The sequence below is a fragment of the Parasteatoda tepidariorum genome, chromosome 3 (genome assembly GCF_982258835.1).
Source record: "Parasteatoda tepidariorum strain Cologne lab strain chromosome 3, Ptep-v5.0, whole genome shotgun sequence".
NCBI lineage: Eukaryota > Metazoa > Arthropoda > Arachnida > Araneae > Theridiidae > Parasteatoda > Parasteatoda tepidariorum.
Window position 1 is genome coordinate 45971356 of NC_141757.1, and position 16194 is coordinate 45987549.

The 16194-nt window shown below is 25.7% G+C and overlaps 1 protein-coding gene across 2 annotated transcripts in view; it reads right to left on the reverse strand.

Annotated features, from left to right (window-relative positions):
* Window positions 1-299: 299 nt before the first annotated feature.
* The window catches only part of LOC107447000 (uncharacterized protein B0416.2), a 38669-nt gene continuing 22774 nt past the window's right edge, over window positions 300-16194 (reverse strand). The window contains exons 1-3 of one of the 2 annotated variants that reach the window (XM_016061796.5): window positions 6706-6846; window positions 4029-4120; window positions 300-2105 (exon numbers count right to left, since the gene is read on the reverse strand). In XM_016061796.5, coding sequence (XP_015917282.2) covers window positions 1691-2105; window positions 4029-4120; window positions 6706-6744 — 546 coding nt within the window. In that variant the 5' untranslated portion in view covers window positions 6745-6846 and the 3' untranslated portion in view covers window positions 300-1690. Of the gene's footprint in view, window positions 2106-4028; window positions 4121-6705; window positions 6847-16194 lie in introns of those variants that run through there. The other variant, XM_016061797.4, reaches the window with a different exon arrangement.

The window sequence follows — 16194 nt, forward strand, 5'->3', positions numbered from 1 at the left end:
TAAAAAGACAGCAATGGGAAAATTTATTGAATCAGAAACTTTATAAAAAGAAAATAAATCATTTTTTGGTAATAGATTTTATAAGAAAAATACCTAAATTAAAAGTATCTTTGAAATTAATTTCTTTCTCCTTCTTTTTCTCTTTATTCTTTTCTGTTTTCCTTCTTCCTCTACTTTCAGCAATTTGGTCGCCCGCGATGAGGTTAACAGTACGTAATTATGTTCTTGTATAGAATCTAAATGTCCATCTTAAACTTGCAATGTTTGTAAAAAAAAAAAGAAGTAACTAAGTTTTGAGGTTGAGGTTAAAATTATTTAATAAACATAAATAGATTACACAACATTTTTACGAAGTTTTACAAAAAAAGTCATGAGCAGCCATTTTACACACATCGTAGGAATTCCATTTGCACACAAAAATAAATAACATATGTTTAACATAATATTTGCACCTTAACACTCTATGATGACATAATACTTAAGAATGTTTACAAAGAGAAACGTAGGAACATTTATCAGATCTATAGCATTTTAAAAATAATGAATAGTTTATAAATGCATAAACGAACACAAAAATAAAATTTTTTCAACGAGTAGTGGAATTGTTCTTTTTTTATACAATACAAACACGGAAAAACGAACGCCGCAAAATTTGCTAAATATTCCATAAACATCGGAACAATTGACTTCACCAATTTCTTTAAGCATTTTGCTTGCTTTTTGAATTGAGAAAATTAAATTTTCTAAATTAGAGAATATAGGTACAAATAGCAGTAAATACTGAAGTATCCATTTCTTCTTAATAATTTTTAATTCGAAATGTTTCGTTACTTATCCATTCGCGATCGTATTGTTTTAAGAATAAATTTAAACAACTTCACATGATTATTTAAATCAAGCGGTATCCACTTATTTTTCTCTGATTAACGCCTGAATTGACAATAATGATAATCGAATTTTTCATCTTAAAAAAGATTAATAAATAAGATTTAGTTATCTAATGAAAGTTGTTGCATTTTAATTAGAGAGAATGTAGTGGATTGATTAGAAACGAGATTTTGAAAAGGCGCTAAGTCGAGTTTAACTAATGATGTTAAGAAAGTTCAGAATTTTTTTTTTAACTTTAGGTAATTTTTACGATTATATTTCCTGCAAAAAAAAAAGAAAAAACGTTTTTTATATTAATTTTTATTTTTTTTTATTTTGTCACATCTTCAAAATTGAAATTTAAAATTAAGGTTTATTGATCTAGTTCAGGCTACAGTAAAAGCTATAACATTAACTTTTTCCGTTAAAAAAACTAGCAATCGATTTAGTACTAAATATTAAGGATGTCAATTTAAAAAAATGTGTTTCATGTTTTTAGAACTTTAAAAGATAATTTTACAGTCCTGAATATAAAGTAAGATTTTGAATTTAAAATTTTCGGGTTATACTTCTTCGGTGCCATGTAACGCGAAAAAAAAAGAATCTTTGATGCTATGAAAAGGAAATTTGATTAGCTTCTAAACGAAATACTTATCACTCATCAATAGGGTTTTATTATCGATTATGTTTTCGGGTACGAAAAGTTGCGGCATATTTCTCGTCATTGCAGCGTTCACTTCTTTTGCAAGGATTCACACAATTGACTAGATTTACAATAAACGCTATTGAGCGTCTTAATTTGCCTAAACACAACAAGACTTTATCAAAATTCCTCTTCTGAGCCAAGAGTTCTATCATAAAAATAATCATCTGGAACTCGCGCTCGTATTTCACAAGTACACGCACTACGTATTCTAATGTAATCCATTCGCCAAGGTAAATCAGAGTTGAATTCTCGCACTAATGCATAAGTGTACGTGTATCTCTGAACACACATGGAGTGCACATGATGGTTATGCTGCACATACTTGCATGCTTTACCTTTAACGCCTTCTTTACAGGATGTTTGGTAAAAACTTTGCGTCGAATTTTGACCTCGGTACAACTCCAGAAATCGTCCATTTTTAGCAACTCCGCCAAGTGGTTGGAATATTTCTGTGACAGATGGGCAGCATTCATCTGGAATTGTATTGTAAAATTGTTCTCGCTTCTTAAGTGCCGTGTCCCAAGCGAATTCTCTATAAAAATATTATAAATCTTAGTCAAATAATGGATAGATACAATAGGGGGTCACGAATCAATATTTAAGCAAAAAAAAAAAAGAAAAAAAATTTTTAGAACCTGACGAATCATTAACGGGAAAGGCGAGGTTAAAAGCCTTTCCATTCGTCGGGCTATGAAACTGGCTTATATGTTCTTTATCTCACCTACTTTAATAATGATTCTTCAGATTTTAAGAATAATTTTGTTTTCTTCAAAGTTCGAATTTTATTTCGTCATCTCCAAAGTACAAAGCTCAAAAAAAAAAAAAAAATGAATTGCCCTGAATAACTTTTGATCTTAATGATCAAATTTTCATTAAAATATGCTAATTAGTTATTGCAGACTCGAACTCAGACATAAAAACTTACTTTTTCTAAATAAACATAACTTTTTTCTTCGACGAATTCCTGACCTCCAAAACATAGGAGGTTAGCCGCAATCTGGAAAATATTGTCTCAATCGTTTGGTCCGGAGAGCGGTCGAACGCTTTGAACCCCTTTAATATTAGTTTTACTTTTTTAGAATTTCGCCATATTTAAGGAACTTTTTAAGCGAATTGAAAAATTTATGCATGCAATTGTAAAGTTTGTTTATTTAAAGACAATTCCACACACACATAATAATTGCTAATAATTATTTATTGTTTTTTATTATTTTATTTAATAATAGTAAAAAAAAAATTTTAATGTAAGGTGTATAAATTTTTACATTACTCTAAAGAATGTAAATTTTGTATGAGAAAATACAAAATTTTAATGAAATCGGTCAAATAGTTCCTGAGAAATAGGATTATAAAAAAGTCAGATATTTTTAATTCGATTTTTCAGGTCTAATTATTATTCGACTAATTTTGTAGATATTTTTGAAACTTTAGTTTTTGCTAAGGATTATAAAACTATGAATTAAGAGCTATAATTACGGAACAACCTAATAATTATAATTATGTGTTTTTTTATAGTATTATTATTTAAGCCTTTTAACTAATTCTAAGATAATGAAGAGAAAAGGCAAAAGAGAAAACTAAATGACTTTGTTTATCTTCTGAACTTTTTAGGATGGCGAACATAAACCATCAAAACTATATATTCATTTCATTACAAATATGACTTATTTTTGAAATTGCAACATAAATTTGCCCTTGCAATAAGACATTCTATTATGTGAAATTTAAATAAATTCAATACAAAATTAAGAAATGGGAAGGCTTTTCAGAAATAATAGCATGAGATAAGATAAAACAACAATATTCTAATGAAAGAATGTTCTTAAAGATGTGATAAAAGAAAAAACCCACTAACATGCATTACATGATCAAAACAAAATACAGTTATATTCAAAATCTTGATTTTCTAGAAGTTATGGTCGTTCGGGAAGTTGTGATCCGCTGCACAAATTGAGTGACACGAACTAAAGAAAACTATTTTATGAACCAAAGAATTATTCTGAGATAAAAAATAAGTGAATAAAACTGAAATGCAGAAATGGTACTGTATTTTGATTTAAGTAATTTCGATATAAACACTTTTATAGATCAGTGTTTAAATGCTGCACATCGTGCTGAACGTAGAGTCGGTATAAGAGTACAATTTCCTACAGCCACTTAAAGCAAAATTATTAAGTGTAAATATCGTCATAAAATAAGCGCAATTGTATTACATGAAAAAAAGCAAGCACCTAATGAAAAAGGGTAGGTACCAGACTGAAAACAGCAAGTACCAAACAAACAAAAAAGAGCTAGTATCAAACAGAAAAGAGCTAGTATCAAACAGAAAAGAGCATGTATCGAGCGAAAGAGTGTAGATACCATTTAAAAAAAAAAAAAAAAAAAAAAAATAGCAGATACAACACTTAAGTTAAAAGATGTGCAACTTATGCAATATTTTTCAAAATATACTTACGTATTGTGCCTATGTTTTTTGTGTCCTGACTTCCATGCATTTCCACGGGCGTTTAGAGATTTGGAGTAGACACAAGCTATCAGCGGTAGAAGCTGGCATAATAAAAAATAAAAAAATACAAACGTGAATATCATTTTTATGCTCAACGCACAAATAATTCAGACAAAAAAAAAATTATAATGAAGAAGGAAAAAAAAAACATTCTGTGTCAATCAATTTCAATTACATTGAAAATTATATATCAATTTCAATTATTATATCAATTTCAATTATATTGAAAATAAACATCAATTTCAATTATTATATCAATTTCAATTATATTGAAAATTAAATATCAATTTCAATTATTATATCAATTTCAATTATATTGAAAATTAAATATCGATTTCAATTATTATATCAATTTCAATTATATTGAAAATTAAATATCAATTTCAGTTATTATATCAATCTCAATTATATAATTTCAGTTATAAGAATAATTTTCTACTTCAATCATTTATAATTTAAACATTATAATATGATATTTGATTTTATTTTGTTTTGTAAATTTTTTTAAAACAAGTGTTTTATAATTTTTAGGTGCTAGCAATTCGAGAAGAATAATACGGCCGAAATCGTATTGTCACGTAGTTGTGCATTAAAATTATTAAATTTGGTTTAGTATTACGCTGAATCAATTTTCGTATCTGATTCAATTGGATAGTTGCAAATCATTCGAACATGATTCATGGCATAAGCAAGTGCCACGATTTACTCACACATGACTTTGTTTGCAGGTATCTGTTTATGCCACGAATCAGCAGCCAATCAGGTTCAATACATATATGTGACGATGTTTGCAGGTATTCAATTAAATCTTAAATCTTATGATTAAGCTTGATAATAAATCAAGCCTGATAGTTGTAACATTAACAAACCCAGTCACGTGATTAGGCCCTACCACGTGATTCTTCTTCTCAAGTTTGCAAGTAACATTGTTAATTTGAAAACGATTTTTTTAAAAGAATAATAGCTTTTTATTACCTGTTTAGACAGAAAACGATTTGTTTATTAATAATAGAATGAAGTAAATAATTATCATATAGAACACAAGTATGTAGTTTGTGCTTGAGACTATTGTTTAATTTTAAGTACATTTTGATTATCATCAACTTTAACCTCTTCCACTTTTAGATTATTTAAAAATAAACTTTTCGTGGTCAGAAATGAGTAAGTCTAAAAAGTTTTTTTTTCCAATCTGAAAGACATGCTTAACAATAACATCCAGTAATGTCTGCTGTTAAATTGCTAAAAATGCTTATGATAGAACATTTAAGGTTAAAATTTTGATTTGAAGCATATGATGTTTCGATGTTTTTAAAACTCTTCTCATATCAGTTGTTTTAATCAAATAATTAATATAGTTCGATTGGAAGTTTGATTTAATGAAAAGCGATTTTCAAAACGCTTTTTACAATAACTTCTTGAAACAAATTATTAATATGTTCTAATATTATTTAGGAAAGCCATTAATATAAAATTAAATTCTTATCTAATGGATATTCTGTGAAAACAAAAGTAAAATTATGCATAGTCGTAAATTAGTTGAGAAAGAAATGTGTCAATATGGAAAAAAGACCCATATTCTAAATAAACAATAATCAGCAAAGAAGAGGGTATACTTTGAGCTACGTAGACTAAAGCAAAAAACTACGTACGTGAATAAAACACAAATGAAAGTTCATAAATGGATATACTATAGTTTCAGTTCTATAAAAAACAACCTTACTCCGTGTCTAAACTTCAAATGAATGATTATTTCATTTGACATTTAGACACTGAGGAAGGTTCTTCTTATAGAGCTAAAACTACAGTCCGTCCATTTATGTACTCTCATTAATGCTTTATTCATATTATGTTTTGCTTTAAACAATAATCAGCACTATAATTTGTAAGTGTATTAAGAATGACGCAATAGAATAATGCAGTAATTTTACATACATAATAGAGTATATATATATATATATATATATATATATATATAAATAGAATAATGCAAACAGAATAATACAAATAGAAGAATTTTCAAACTTATAGCAACATTTGAGGTTTCTTCGAAATGAAGATTTTTTTTAAAACATGAGTATTTTAAATAAAAAATTCCTTAAACTGAATAATAGTATGTAGAAATGATATACGGTACTGGATAAATTTTTCTAATCTTTTAGAATTCTCTAATATGAAATTGTTTTCTTTCGGTATAAAGAAATAACTAGAATTCCGTTATATTTCAACGTTTTATTATCATTTCCCTGTTTTGACCACTTTAGAATTTTGTTGATTCCCCCAGGCATTCGTTATCAAGATTAAGTCTTTGATTCGACGAGGTGTTGGTTCAATACTTTTTTATTCATGCAGTAATTGTGTTATATTTAAACATAAAATTATAGCGAGGAAAAATGCTCTATGATTATTTACTATTATTTTCCACATTACACTACAGAATTATGATCAAAATTCTTTCTCAAGTAACTTACCGGATTAACTGGAAATTTTGTTTAAACATATTCATTAACTCTGTAAATAATTAATGACTTATAAAAGTATTATTCCTAGCAAATGTCATTAAAATTTAGAATAAGAGAAAACAATAAAGTAATTATAATTTGAACAGAATCGACAATTCAATACTTACCAACAAAATAACCGGGCAAATAATCAATAAGATTTTCATTATTTATTAAACTTTTTTAAAAAAGCTATTATCTCTTCAAAGCTAAATCAAGTTATCTTTAAGTCGAATATATCTCGATAAAACAGAGAAGGAACTTATTACCTGCTCATTTACGATCTTTGTTTATATACTAGGTGTCCTGAGTATGCGATAAAGAAGAAAAACTACTATGATTGTGCATCCACTACTGCAATCTCTAGAAGTGTCTATCAAAGGGTAATCCCCACACCTTTGTGCCACAGTTGTTAAAGTGAAATTCCCCTCACTCAAATCAAAAATTTTGACAGAAGCTAACTGTTTGACTTAAAGCAATCGGTAAAATGTTGATGATTGCATACTATTAGAGCCGCTTAAGAAAATAATAAATAAAGAAACAAAGAAAGAAAAAAATTAGAATTCCCCAATGTAGATTAAAGTCTGAACAAAAAAAAAAAAAAAAAAAAAAAACGGAAACTTATTGTTAGAAAGGGTTTTATTTTATTACAATTGCTATTTTATTGTTTGTAGAAATAACACCGTTGTAAATCTTTTTTTCAAACAGCAGTTCGGAGATTTTAATTTGCAAAAAAAAACAAAAACAATTACAAATAAAAGGGTTTCTAATTTTCGAGGTCATTTTATATGAGAGTCTTGTTTTCAAACCTCTGAGTTCGGCAGATGAATTTAGTTAGTTTTAAATGCTGTTGATATTATAATTGTTTACAAGTGGAAGAAAAAACAGTTTCGAGTGTAGAATAACATTGTAGAATTAAAAAATTGCATATTGAAAAAAATAAATAAGCTTTTAATTTCATTTAAATCAAAAAAATAGTTTGCAAAAAATTTAATTTTTGTAATTTTATTTATGAAATCTTGTTGTCCAAATTACATCTTTAACAGTTAACAGTTTTATAAATCGTCATGTTCTTTATAACGTACACATAAATTCTTTTTTTTTTTTTTCAGATTTGAAAGTTCTGTTAACTTTTTTTTAAATTATAAAAGCTGTTGCTCCTTCTAAAGTAAAGTATTTTCGCAACAGCCCATTGTGGGCCAAGGGGAGGCTCCATGATTTTATGGCCAACTGCATGATTGAGATAATGTGGTCAGCGCTGTGCACAAGCTGCCTTTACTTTTAGTATGCCTGGTACACATCGTTCTGAAGCTGAGTATGCTTCTAGTCGCCATTGGGAATCGCAACCTCAGTTCTTCATATTGACAGTTCAGTGCCTTGACCACTAAGCCATTGCAGGGATGCTTCTTCTTCTAATTCTACAAAGTTTTAATAAGTTTTGGCATATTGTACAATTTATTTCTTATTATAGTACAGTTTGCAAGCGTTTCCAAAAGTTACACAAAACTCAGAAATCTTCAAAAATTTTAAGAAATAATTAAAACTGCGTTCTTTAATTGGTCAGTAAAAGGAGAAAAATAATTCAATTTTCGCAACTATTTAAATAAAAATCGTGGTGTAACCACGAGGTTGACCCCATGTCATTTTTACAAAAACGTGGGAAGAATTATCGGAGGCGGTATGTTTTGAATGTGACAAAAATAGAACTATATCCTCCTTTTCAATCCATCAAAAAAAAAAAAAAAAAAAAATTATATATAAATGTGCATTGAGCTATTGATTTCTTTTTCAAAATACATCTTTCTTAGAAACGTTATCGTGATTAGAAACACGTTTTATTTGTTAAAAATGATTCCTTTACAAGCATTCGAGCAAAAGTTATTTACTTGCTTGTCAAAAATATTTATGAACTTAAGTAGCTAATGAAAAATAAATGAAAAAAACCCCTTTGACTTTGAGAATGACGATGCATTTTTCAATCATGCCTTTACAAATTTTTAAGTTCAGTAATGGCTTTTATTTATTTTATTTTTTTAAAGTGTTTTTGGGGGCTAGTTTTTTTCTTGGGAAGTTTTGAAATCATTTGATTTGCAACAGCTATACGTATAATTCATTCACTAAAAAGTTCGGTTGGTACAATGTAGATGATAATATTAATTATTTTTATTTTTATTGGTAATTTTCCTTAATTATTTATTTATTTTTATTAGTAAGTACCAAAAGATTTATTTAACTTTTATTAATTAACATTTTTCGAGTTGATCATTAACACAAAAACTGAGAAAAATTAAGGACTAATGTTTCGAATGAGTGTAATATTTTATAATACAAAGTTGCAATTATATAAATTAGAACATGAGTATAACAAAGTTATTATTAATTGAATTATTGATGTTCCAAATAATTTGACTTTCCTAGTAAATAAGAATTTTTCATTCTAACACTTAGTTGCTTTTAGTTACTTTTTGTATAAAACAAAAACCTTGAGAAGTCTAGAACATGAGTACAAATCTAACGAATTTGGTTAAACAGTAAGGCTAAGGTACGAATTGAAATACATAGAAACTAAGCAAAATGTTGTTTAGTTTAAACGATAACAATTAAGTTTAATTATTAATTAATGAGTTTACTTAATAATTACAAGCAAAAACTCTTATGAAGTAACAAATATTAACTATTTATTAATTATAAACTGTAGTTTTTATCAATAAATTAGGTCTATTGTTTTCTAATGCTACAGGAGTAACAGATTAGCTTTATAATATTATACCCCATACAAACAATTGTTGCACAGTAAATTGTTATTAAATAGATATGTTGCTAAATGTTTTCTGCTAGATAGCAATTCTGCAGAAAAAATTGAAAATTGGAAAAAGATTAATGAGAAATGGCGCGCATGAAATCGTTTTCCAAAAGTTAGTGTTTTTTTTTCTTTTTTTTTTCTGAATTATTTTTTTTGAGGTAAGAATGAACATATAATTCTTTATGTAAAAAGCAATTATTTTCAAGTTGGATAAAATTAGAAAGTGACGTTTATCACAGTTCTTGTAGAATTAGAAAGTATTAAACTGAAATATTTCTATTTTTAGCACTAGTAGATAAGCAACCTAAAAATTTAAACCAATTTTCTGATTTTAGATTCTAAAAGCTTGGACAATTACAGCCTTTTGAAGTCTAAAAATTTTCACGATTTAAAAATAAAAGAAAGCGAAAACGGGGGGAAAATCTAAATCTGAATAAGCACTTGTCAAAATGTTATCTTTCGAAAAGGTAAATATATTTAAGATAATTCATTGTTGCTAGTTAGATAAAGAGGCTGCGCAATTTAGAATTTCTGCGAAAAAGTTATTTGTCTTATATCTCTTACTTCGACTAATCCTATATGTTTTTCAGTAGCGTTTCAGTTTTTAAAATTTCTCGATCAGCTTTTTAAAAACGTTTCCGATTTAATCAGCTTCTTATTTAAGTTTGAAATATTTAACATAATCGATTCTTTTTTATTTAATTTTAAACAATTCAGTTTCATCATCAAATAAATTATATCTCTAGTAATTAATCTAAAAAAATTTTCGAAAAAGTAGTATAAATAAAAAAAAAAGGCATTAAACTTGTCAGCTTGGTATAATAATATTTGCTAGTTTTTATTAAAGTATACAGTTTCAAAAAAAAATTATTTATATAGTGTCGATACATAAACATTTCAGGCATAAACAGTTTACAGAACTCAATTTTACAGCGTTATCAAATTTTAAGTATTATAAATACAAATAATGATATGTCAATAAATTAATTAAAATAATTTTTTAAAAAATGACAGAATTTGTTGGAAGTTTTAAAATGGTATTCACTAACTGATTGATTAGAGTCTGAGTTTAACAAAATAATTTAAAAATTTTGTTATACATTTTAAAATATTTATTTATTTAAAAAAAAAAATCGGTTTCTTTTAAGTTTTTTGCTGACTAAGCTGATTTAAAAAAATAAAATTTAAGAATATTTATTTAAATTGCAGTTATATTTGATTACTAAAAAGTATACAGTATAGTCAGTTTATATTTATGAAACTTGTTAGTTTTATTATTTATTTTTAATGCAATAAGAATTAAATTAATAAATACGACAAATTGAATAGTAGAATATTAATGTTATTTTCATTTACTGTATTAAATTAAACGTATGATTTAACATATATTTAAACATGGGAAATATAATGGAATTTGAGTTTTATTTTGAAAATTCGTATTGTCACCTAATGCCTCGATGTTTATTATTTTATTTTTAACTCGTAATTGTCTTAGAATTTCAAATTTTAGTTTTCTTAAAGTTATAACAGAGTTGTGGCGGTTTAGTGGTTAAAGGCACTGACTCAGTGGTTAAGTGATTAAAAGCACTGTGCTGACACTAAATGACTGGAGTTCGATCCCCTGTAGCGGCTTGAAACCCTACCAGCTTCAAATAGATAGGTACCAGCTTATCTGGGATATAATGACGTCGTTGTGCAGTACTGACTATATTACTACAATCATGCAGCTGGTTTCAAAACCGCAGGACCGTTACTACACGGAGAAAAAATTTCTGGTAAATTTGCCATATTATATTTTAAAGACATTTCTGGTAAAGAAGAGGGGGGGGGGGATTCTGATAACAAAGCAAAAATATACGATATTTAAACCAAATTCTTATCACCTCACATTCAGTAAAAATACAAAACTAAAAAGTAAATTTAACCGTAGTATTTTTTAATAAATGGCCTTCTTGCCATGCTCTTACATATCATGATAAAATTAACAAATTTTACCATATTTACTAAATTCTTACACATATTAGAAAACAATATTTAATCCTTAATTTTACCAAAATCATTACCAGAGTACATGTTTTTTGATGCTCCCATAGAGCCAGAAAAACCATAAATTTTATTATATTCTGGTAGCTTTGATAACACTTTTTTCTCACTGCATACCCCGGCTCATAACGGAAACGCTTTTCTTTTTAAACATGTAACATAAAATTAAGTTTCATTATAACATTTTTAGTTGTAGTAATTTACGAATACGTTAAATATTCAACTTAACTATGTATCAGTTTTTTAAGTGCAAGCTTTAAATATTTCCAAGAGTACGCTTAAATGTTAAGTTTTTTTCTTCATACTTTCAGAAACGCGATTTTCAACCATCAAACAATAAATATGACAAGCATTTTTTTTTATATCAAATTATAAAAAGTTTTAAATTTTACAAAATCAAATTATAAAAGTTTTTAAAGGTTTCAGAGTCAAACTATCAAGATCAAATTATTTATTTCTTAAATGAACTATTTCCTAGGTAAATAAACTTTGGGAACCGAACTACGTAAGTAAAATGAAATTCTAAACTGAAATTAAATTACATTATACTTTAATTACACTTTAATTACATTACACTTTAACGTTAGTTTATTAAACTTTATTATTTGTTTATTTTACATTTTTTGCAAAAAGAAAAAAAAAGCTAAAGAATAAACGAATTAGCGATTCTTTATTTCTCTAAGATATGATGAAGATTGTATTGAATTTAGCTGGCATTTATGCTTCTAAATTCAATAACCAAATTCAATTAACAGCAAATACTTTTTCTCAAGATAAGCTACGTAGAATTTCTGAATGAAGCAATAAAGTGATAATATTCATAGATGAATATTATGAAGCTATTAGCAATCGAGTATTACTGGCAGACGGTGCCCTCATTAGCATAAATCAATCTAAAAATATAAAAACCAATAATTTCCAGTTAATCATCATTTATTTGATATTTGTATTCTGTAATTTTCATTGAAATATAATCTTTCGATAACCAATAAATATATAATATTATGAACTAAAAAAGAAAAAAAGACGGAATAATTTCTTAAGTTTTTCAAATAAACTGTTGAATAAAGTTGTTAAAACTTAAATTCTCTGGTCAATATTCAATTTACCAGATTGTAGTTTTGTTAATTTGTGTTTAAAATGTTATTACAATGTTATTTTATGTTAATTATGCTATTATGTAGTTGATTAACGTTAAAAAATAATGTCAGTACTTCTCAGTGAAGAAAAATTGCTCTAAAATTGTTCAAAACCTTGAAATACTTTAGTAAAAAAATATTTTTTAAGTATTTAAACAAATTTAATTTTTTACAACAATTTTTAATAATTTTGATTCTTTTGCTTGATCTTTTGCAAGCTGTAAAGAATGTATCAAATACTTGATGTATTATGTTACAGAAAAAGAAAAGAAGCTTATATAAATAAAAAAACTAATGAATAAAAGAAGCTTATAAGTGAACTAGTATATATCAGTTCTGGGAGTTTCGGTACTTTTAACTGTAAATTTTAAATTTATTTTTTATTTATGTTTTTTGGAAAAGCAGGAGAGAAATTTTGATGTCAGCATGTTTGGAACAATCGGGAACATTTCTTTGCTTGAGGAAGGCTTAATAATTGTTCAGTTCTTAAAATTGATTTTAATTAATTATTAATCAGCTCATTATTCTAATTAATTCATTCTAATTAATTCATTCTAATTAGTTCCTATAACAATTTCTAAGAGAAATCCTACGAGTAACAATATTTTGCTGGAATACAATTTAATATAAAAGATATTCTGTGACGTTAGCTTTCATTTTACATTAAAATTAATAGTATATATATATATGGGTCATTCTCACGAAAACTGTCATTTTTCAGATCATAAAATCCCAAAAAAGTAAAGTGAATAAAAAGCTCTGAAACTTTCTATATTAATAGAAATATGTAATGGCATTATAAAGAAAGTATATATCCTATAAATTATACTTAATATTTAAATTAATTAATTTTTTAAATAATTAATTTATAATTATTAATTTATAATAATTAATAATTAATTAATTAATTTAATAAATAAATTAATTAGTTTAATAAATCAATTTATTAATTTATTTTTCAAATTAATTAATAAGTAAATTAATTATTTTCACTATTTAAAAAGTGAGGGACTGACACTAATAGTGAGGGAATGATATTTTATTTTAATACATGTTTTTATCTAAGTTACATCTACCTAAAGTTTGAAAATGATAACATACTAAGTATATCTAATATTTATTATAATTTAGTCTTATATATTTAATAGTTTTTACAGGTTTGGGAAATAAAATTGGCTGGCACGATTGAACAAAAAAAAATTTCATAATATACTCATCTTGAATCATTCCCTCACTTCAGCGTCATTCCCTCACTTTATACACTAGTGAGGGAATGACGAATTCAATAAAATTTAAAAATAACAGTTAGGCCAAATTAATTTCTGAAGTCAATCACATACAATTATATTCATGCAAGAAAGCAACATATAATTATCCACTTTCTCGATGAAGTTGTATTTTATTTTACTCTAAAAAACGACATGAGGGAATGACAAATGTAAAAAATTTTACCTGGTTTGATTCATTCAAATTTATTCCACAGCAAAGCTTCTTTAAGTTGAAGATGGAAACATACTGCAATTTTGTTCTATGATGCCAGTTGTTAACTTCTGAAGTTTTTATTAAAATATTTTTATTCTGAGAAGATTGCAGGTGATAAGAACATTATTGTGAGGGAATGACGCGAAACACTGGGGACAAAGTTTAAAATAGTGCTGTGTTAATATTTTTATCAGAAATTAAATTTAAAATTTATTTTCTGAATTCTATATTTCAATATTCTCAAATAAAAAACACAAATTTGTAAAAAAATTTTTTTTATTTCAGAAACAATTTTTTTCTTTTTTTTAAATCAGCAGTGGGGACAAGTGAGGGAATGACATATTGGTATATTTTTATTACCTAAAATTAATAAAAAATAAAAATTGATAATTTTATTTTTATTCTTTTGTTAGCTTGCATTCTGAAGGACACTTTCCCTGAAAATTTTTTTTTCGTAAGTTGTAAAACAAACATAAAATATACTGGGGACATGAAAATGACTGTTTTTGTGAGAATGACCCATATATATATATATATATATATATATATATATATATATATATATATATATATATATATATATATATATATATATATATATATATATATATATATATATATATATATATATATATATATATATATATATATATATATATATATATATATATATATATATATATATATATATATATATATATATATATATATATATATATATATATATATATATATATATATATATATAAAGACATCGAAAAAGATATGAAAATTCCAAGTACTACAAATTTGATTATAAGATTATATTTAATATTGCTTTAGGCTATTTGTTAGTGAAAAGGTTACTAGCAGGCCAGACGTAAAAGTGAAAGTGAAACAAAATGAAAGTACGAACGCCTAAAGCCAAGGTTATTGCCACGAAAAAGGTATGCGATTTCAAGTAATCTAACAATTACAATGGCCACTTCTCTGAATTTGATTTTTAAATACTTTGAGATATCAAATTAATTTTGTCAAATAGAGTTGTTATTTTTTTTTAATCACATACCCATCATTTTTATTTTAGAAACTAATGTTGTAAAACAAGTTTAAATAACCCTTTCCTTGAAGAAGTTGTCGACATCAAGTGCAACGTAGCTTAATTGTATAAGTTAAGATAATAAAACTAAGCAGGAACCATTACTTTGATACCTCTTTTCCGACCAAAAATCATGCTAACATTTTTTCAAAATTCCGTTTTCTTTTTTACTGTTTCTTTAAACGTTGTATCAATCGTTCAACAAAGTTAAGTTTTTGAAATAAAAAGTTGAATTATTTGATTTAAGACGTGAATTTCACAGGTCAGTATTCATTTTATCAATTTGTAGTGATTTATGTTAAAAATAATGCCAGCAATACCCAGGAAAAAAAATTTTAAAACCTTAAATTAGTTTTCAGTAAATTTAATTTTTTACAACAATTTTTAATTATTTTGTTCCTTTTGCTTAAGGCAAAATATGTACTTGTAGTTTTACAAATAAAATGTTATACAATGTATTTTTATTTCAGAAAGTAAGATAAATAATAAATATTAACTTTAAATAATGATATTAAATAATTATATAAATATTAAACAATTATGTAAATATTAAATAATTATATAAATATTAAATAATTATGTAAATATTAAATAATTATATAAATATTAAATAATAACAAAAATAATAATTAATAAAATAAATATTATTACTAAACAAAACTAGATAAATTTATACTTTTATTTGAAAAGTTGGGTATGAAATATTTCTAAAATTTTAAATCTTAAAAACATAGTTGCAGTTCTAAGATATAAAAGCAGTGATTTTTTTCAAAATTTAAAATCTTAATAAAATAGAATTTTTAGAACAGCGTGCAACGCAAATTTTGCAATATGCACTGCTCAAAACCATTAAATGATATTGTGAGTCTTGTACAAGATAACGGTATAAGTGAATTTTTTTTGCTTAATCTGGAAAAAGAGCAGCAATTGCAAATTTTTCTTACTTTCAAACTTCGCAATATGCAAATTTTGAGTTTGACGTCGAAGAGGACGCTTTAGCGGCAGCGAATTTGATTTGGTTTTCGACTTAATGTAAGACAAAGAGGAAAAGAATGATCGACATTCAGTAAGC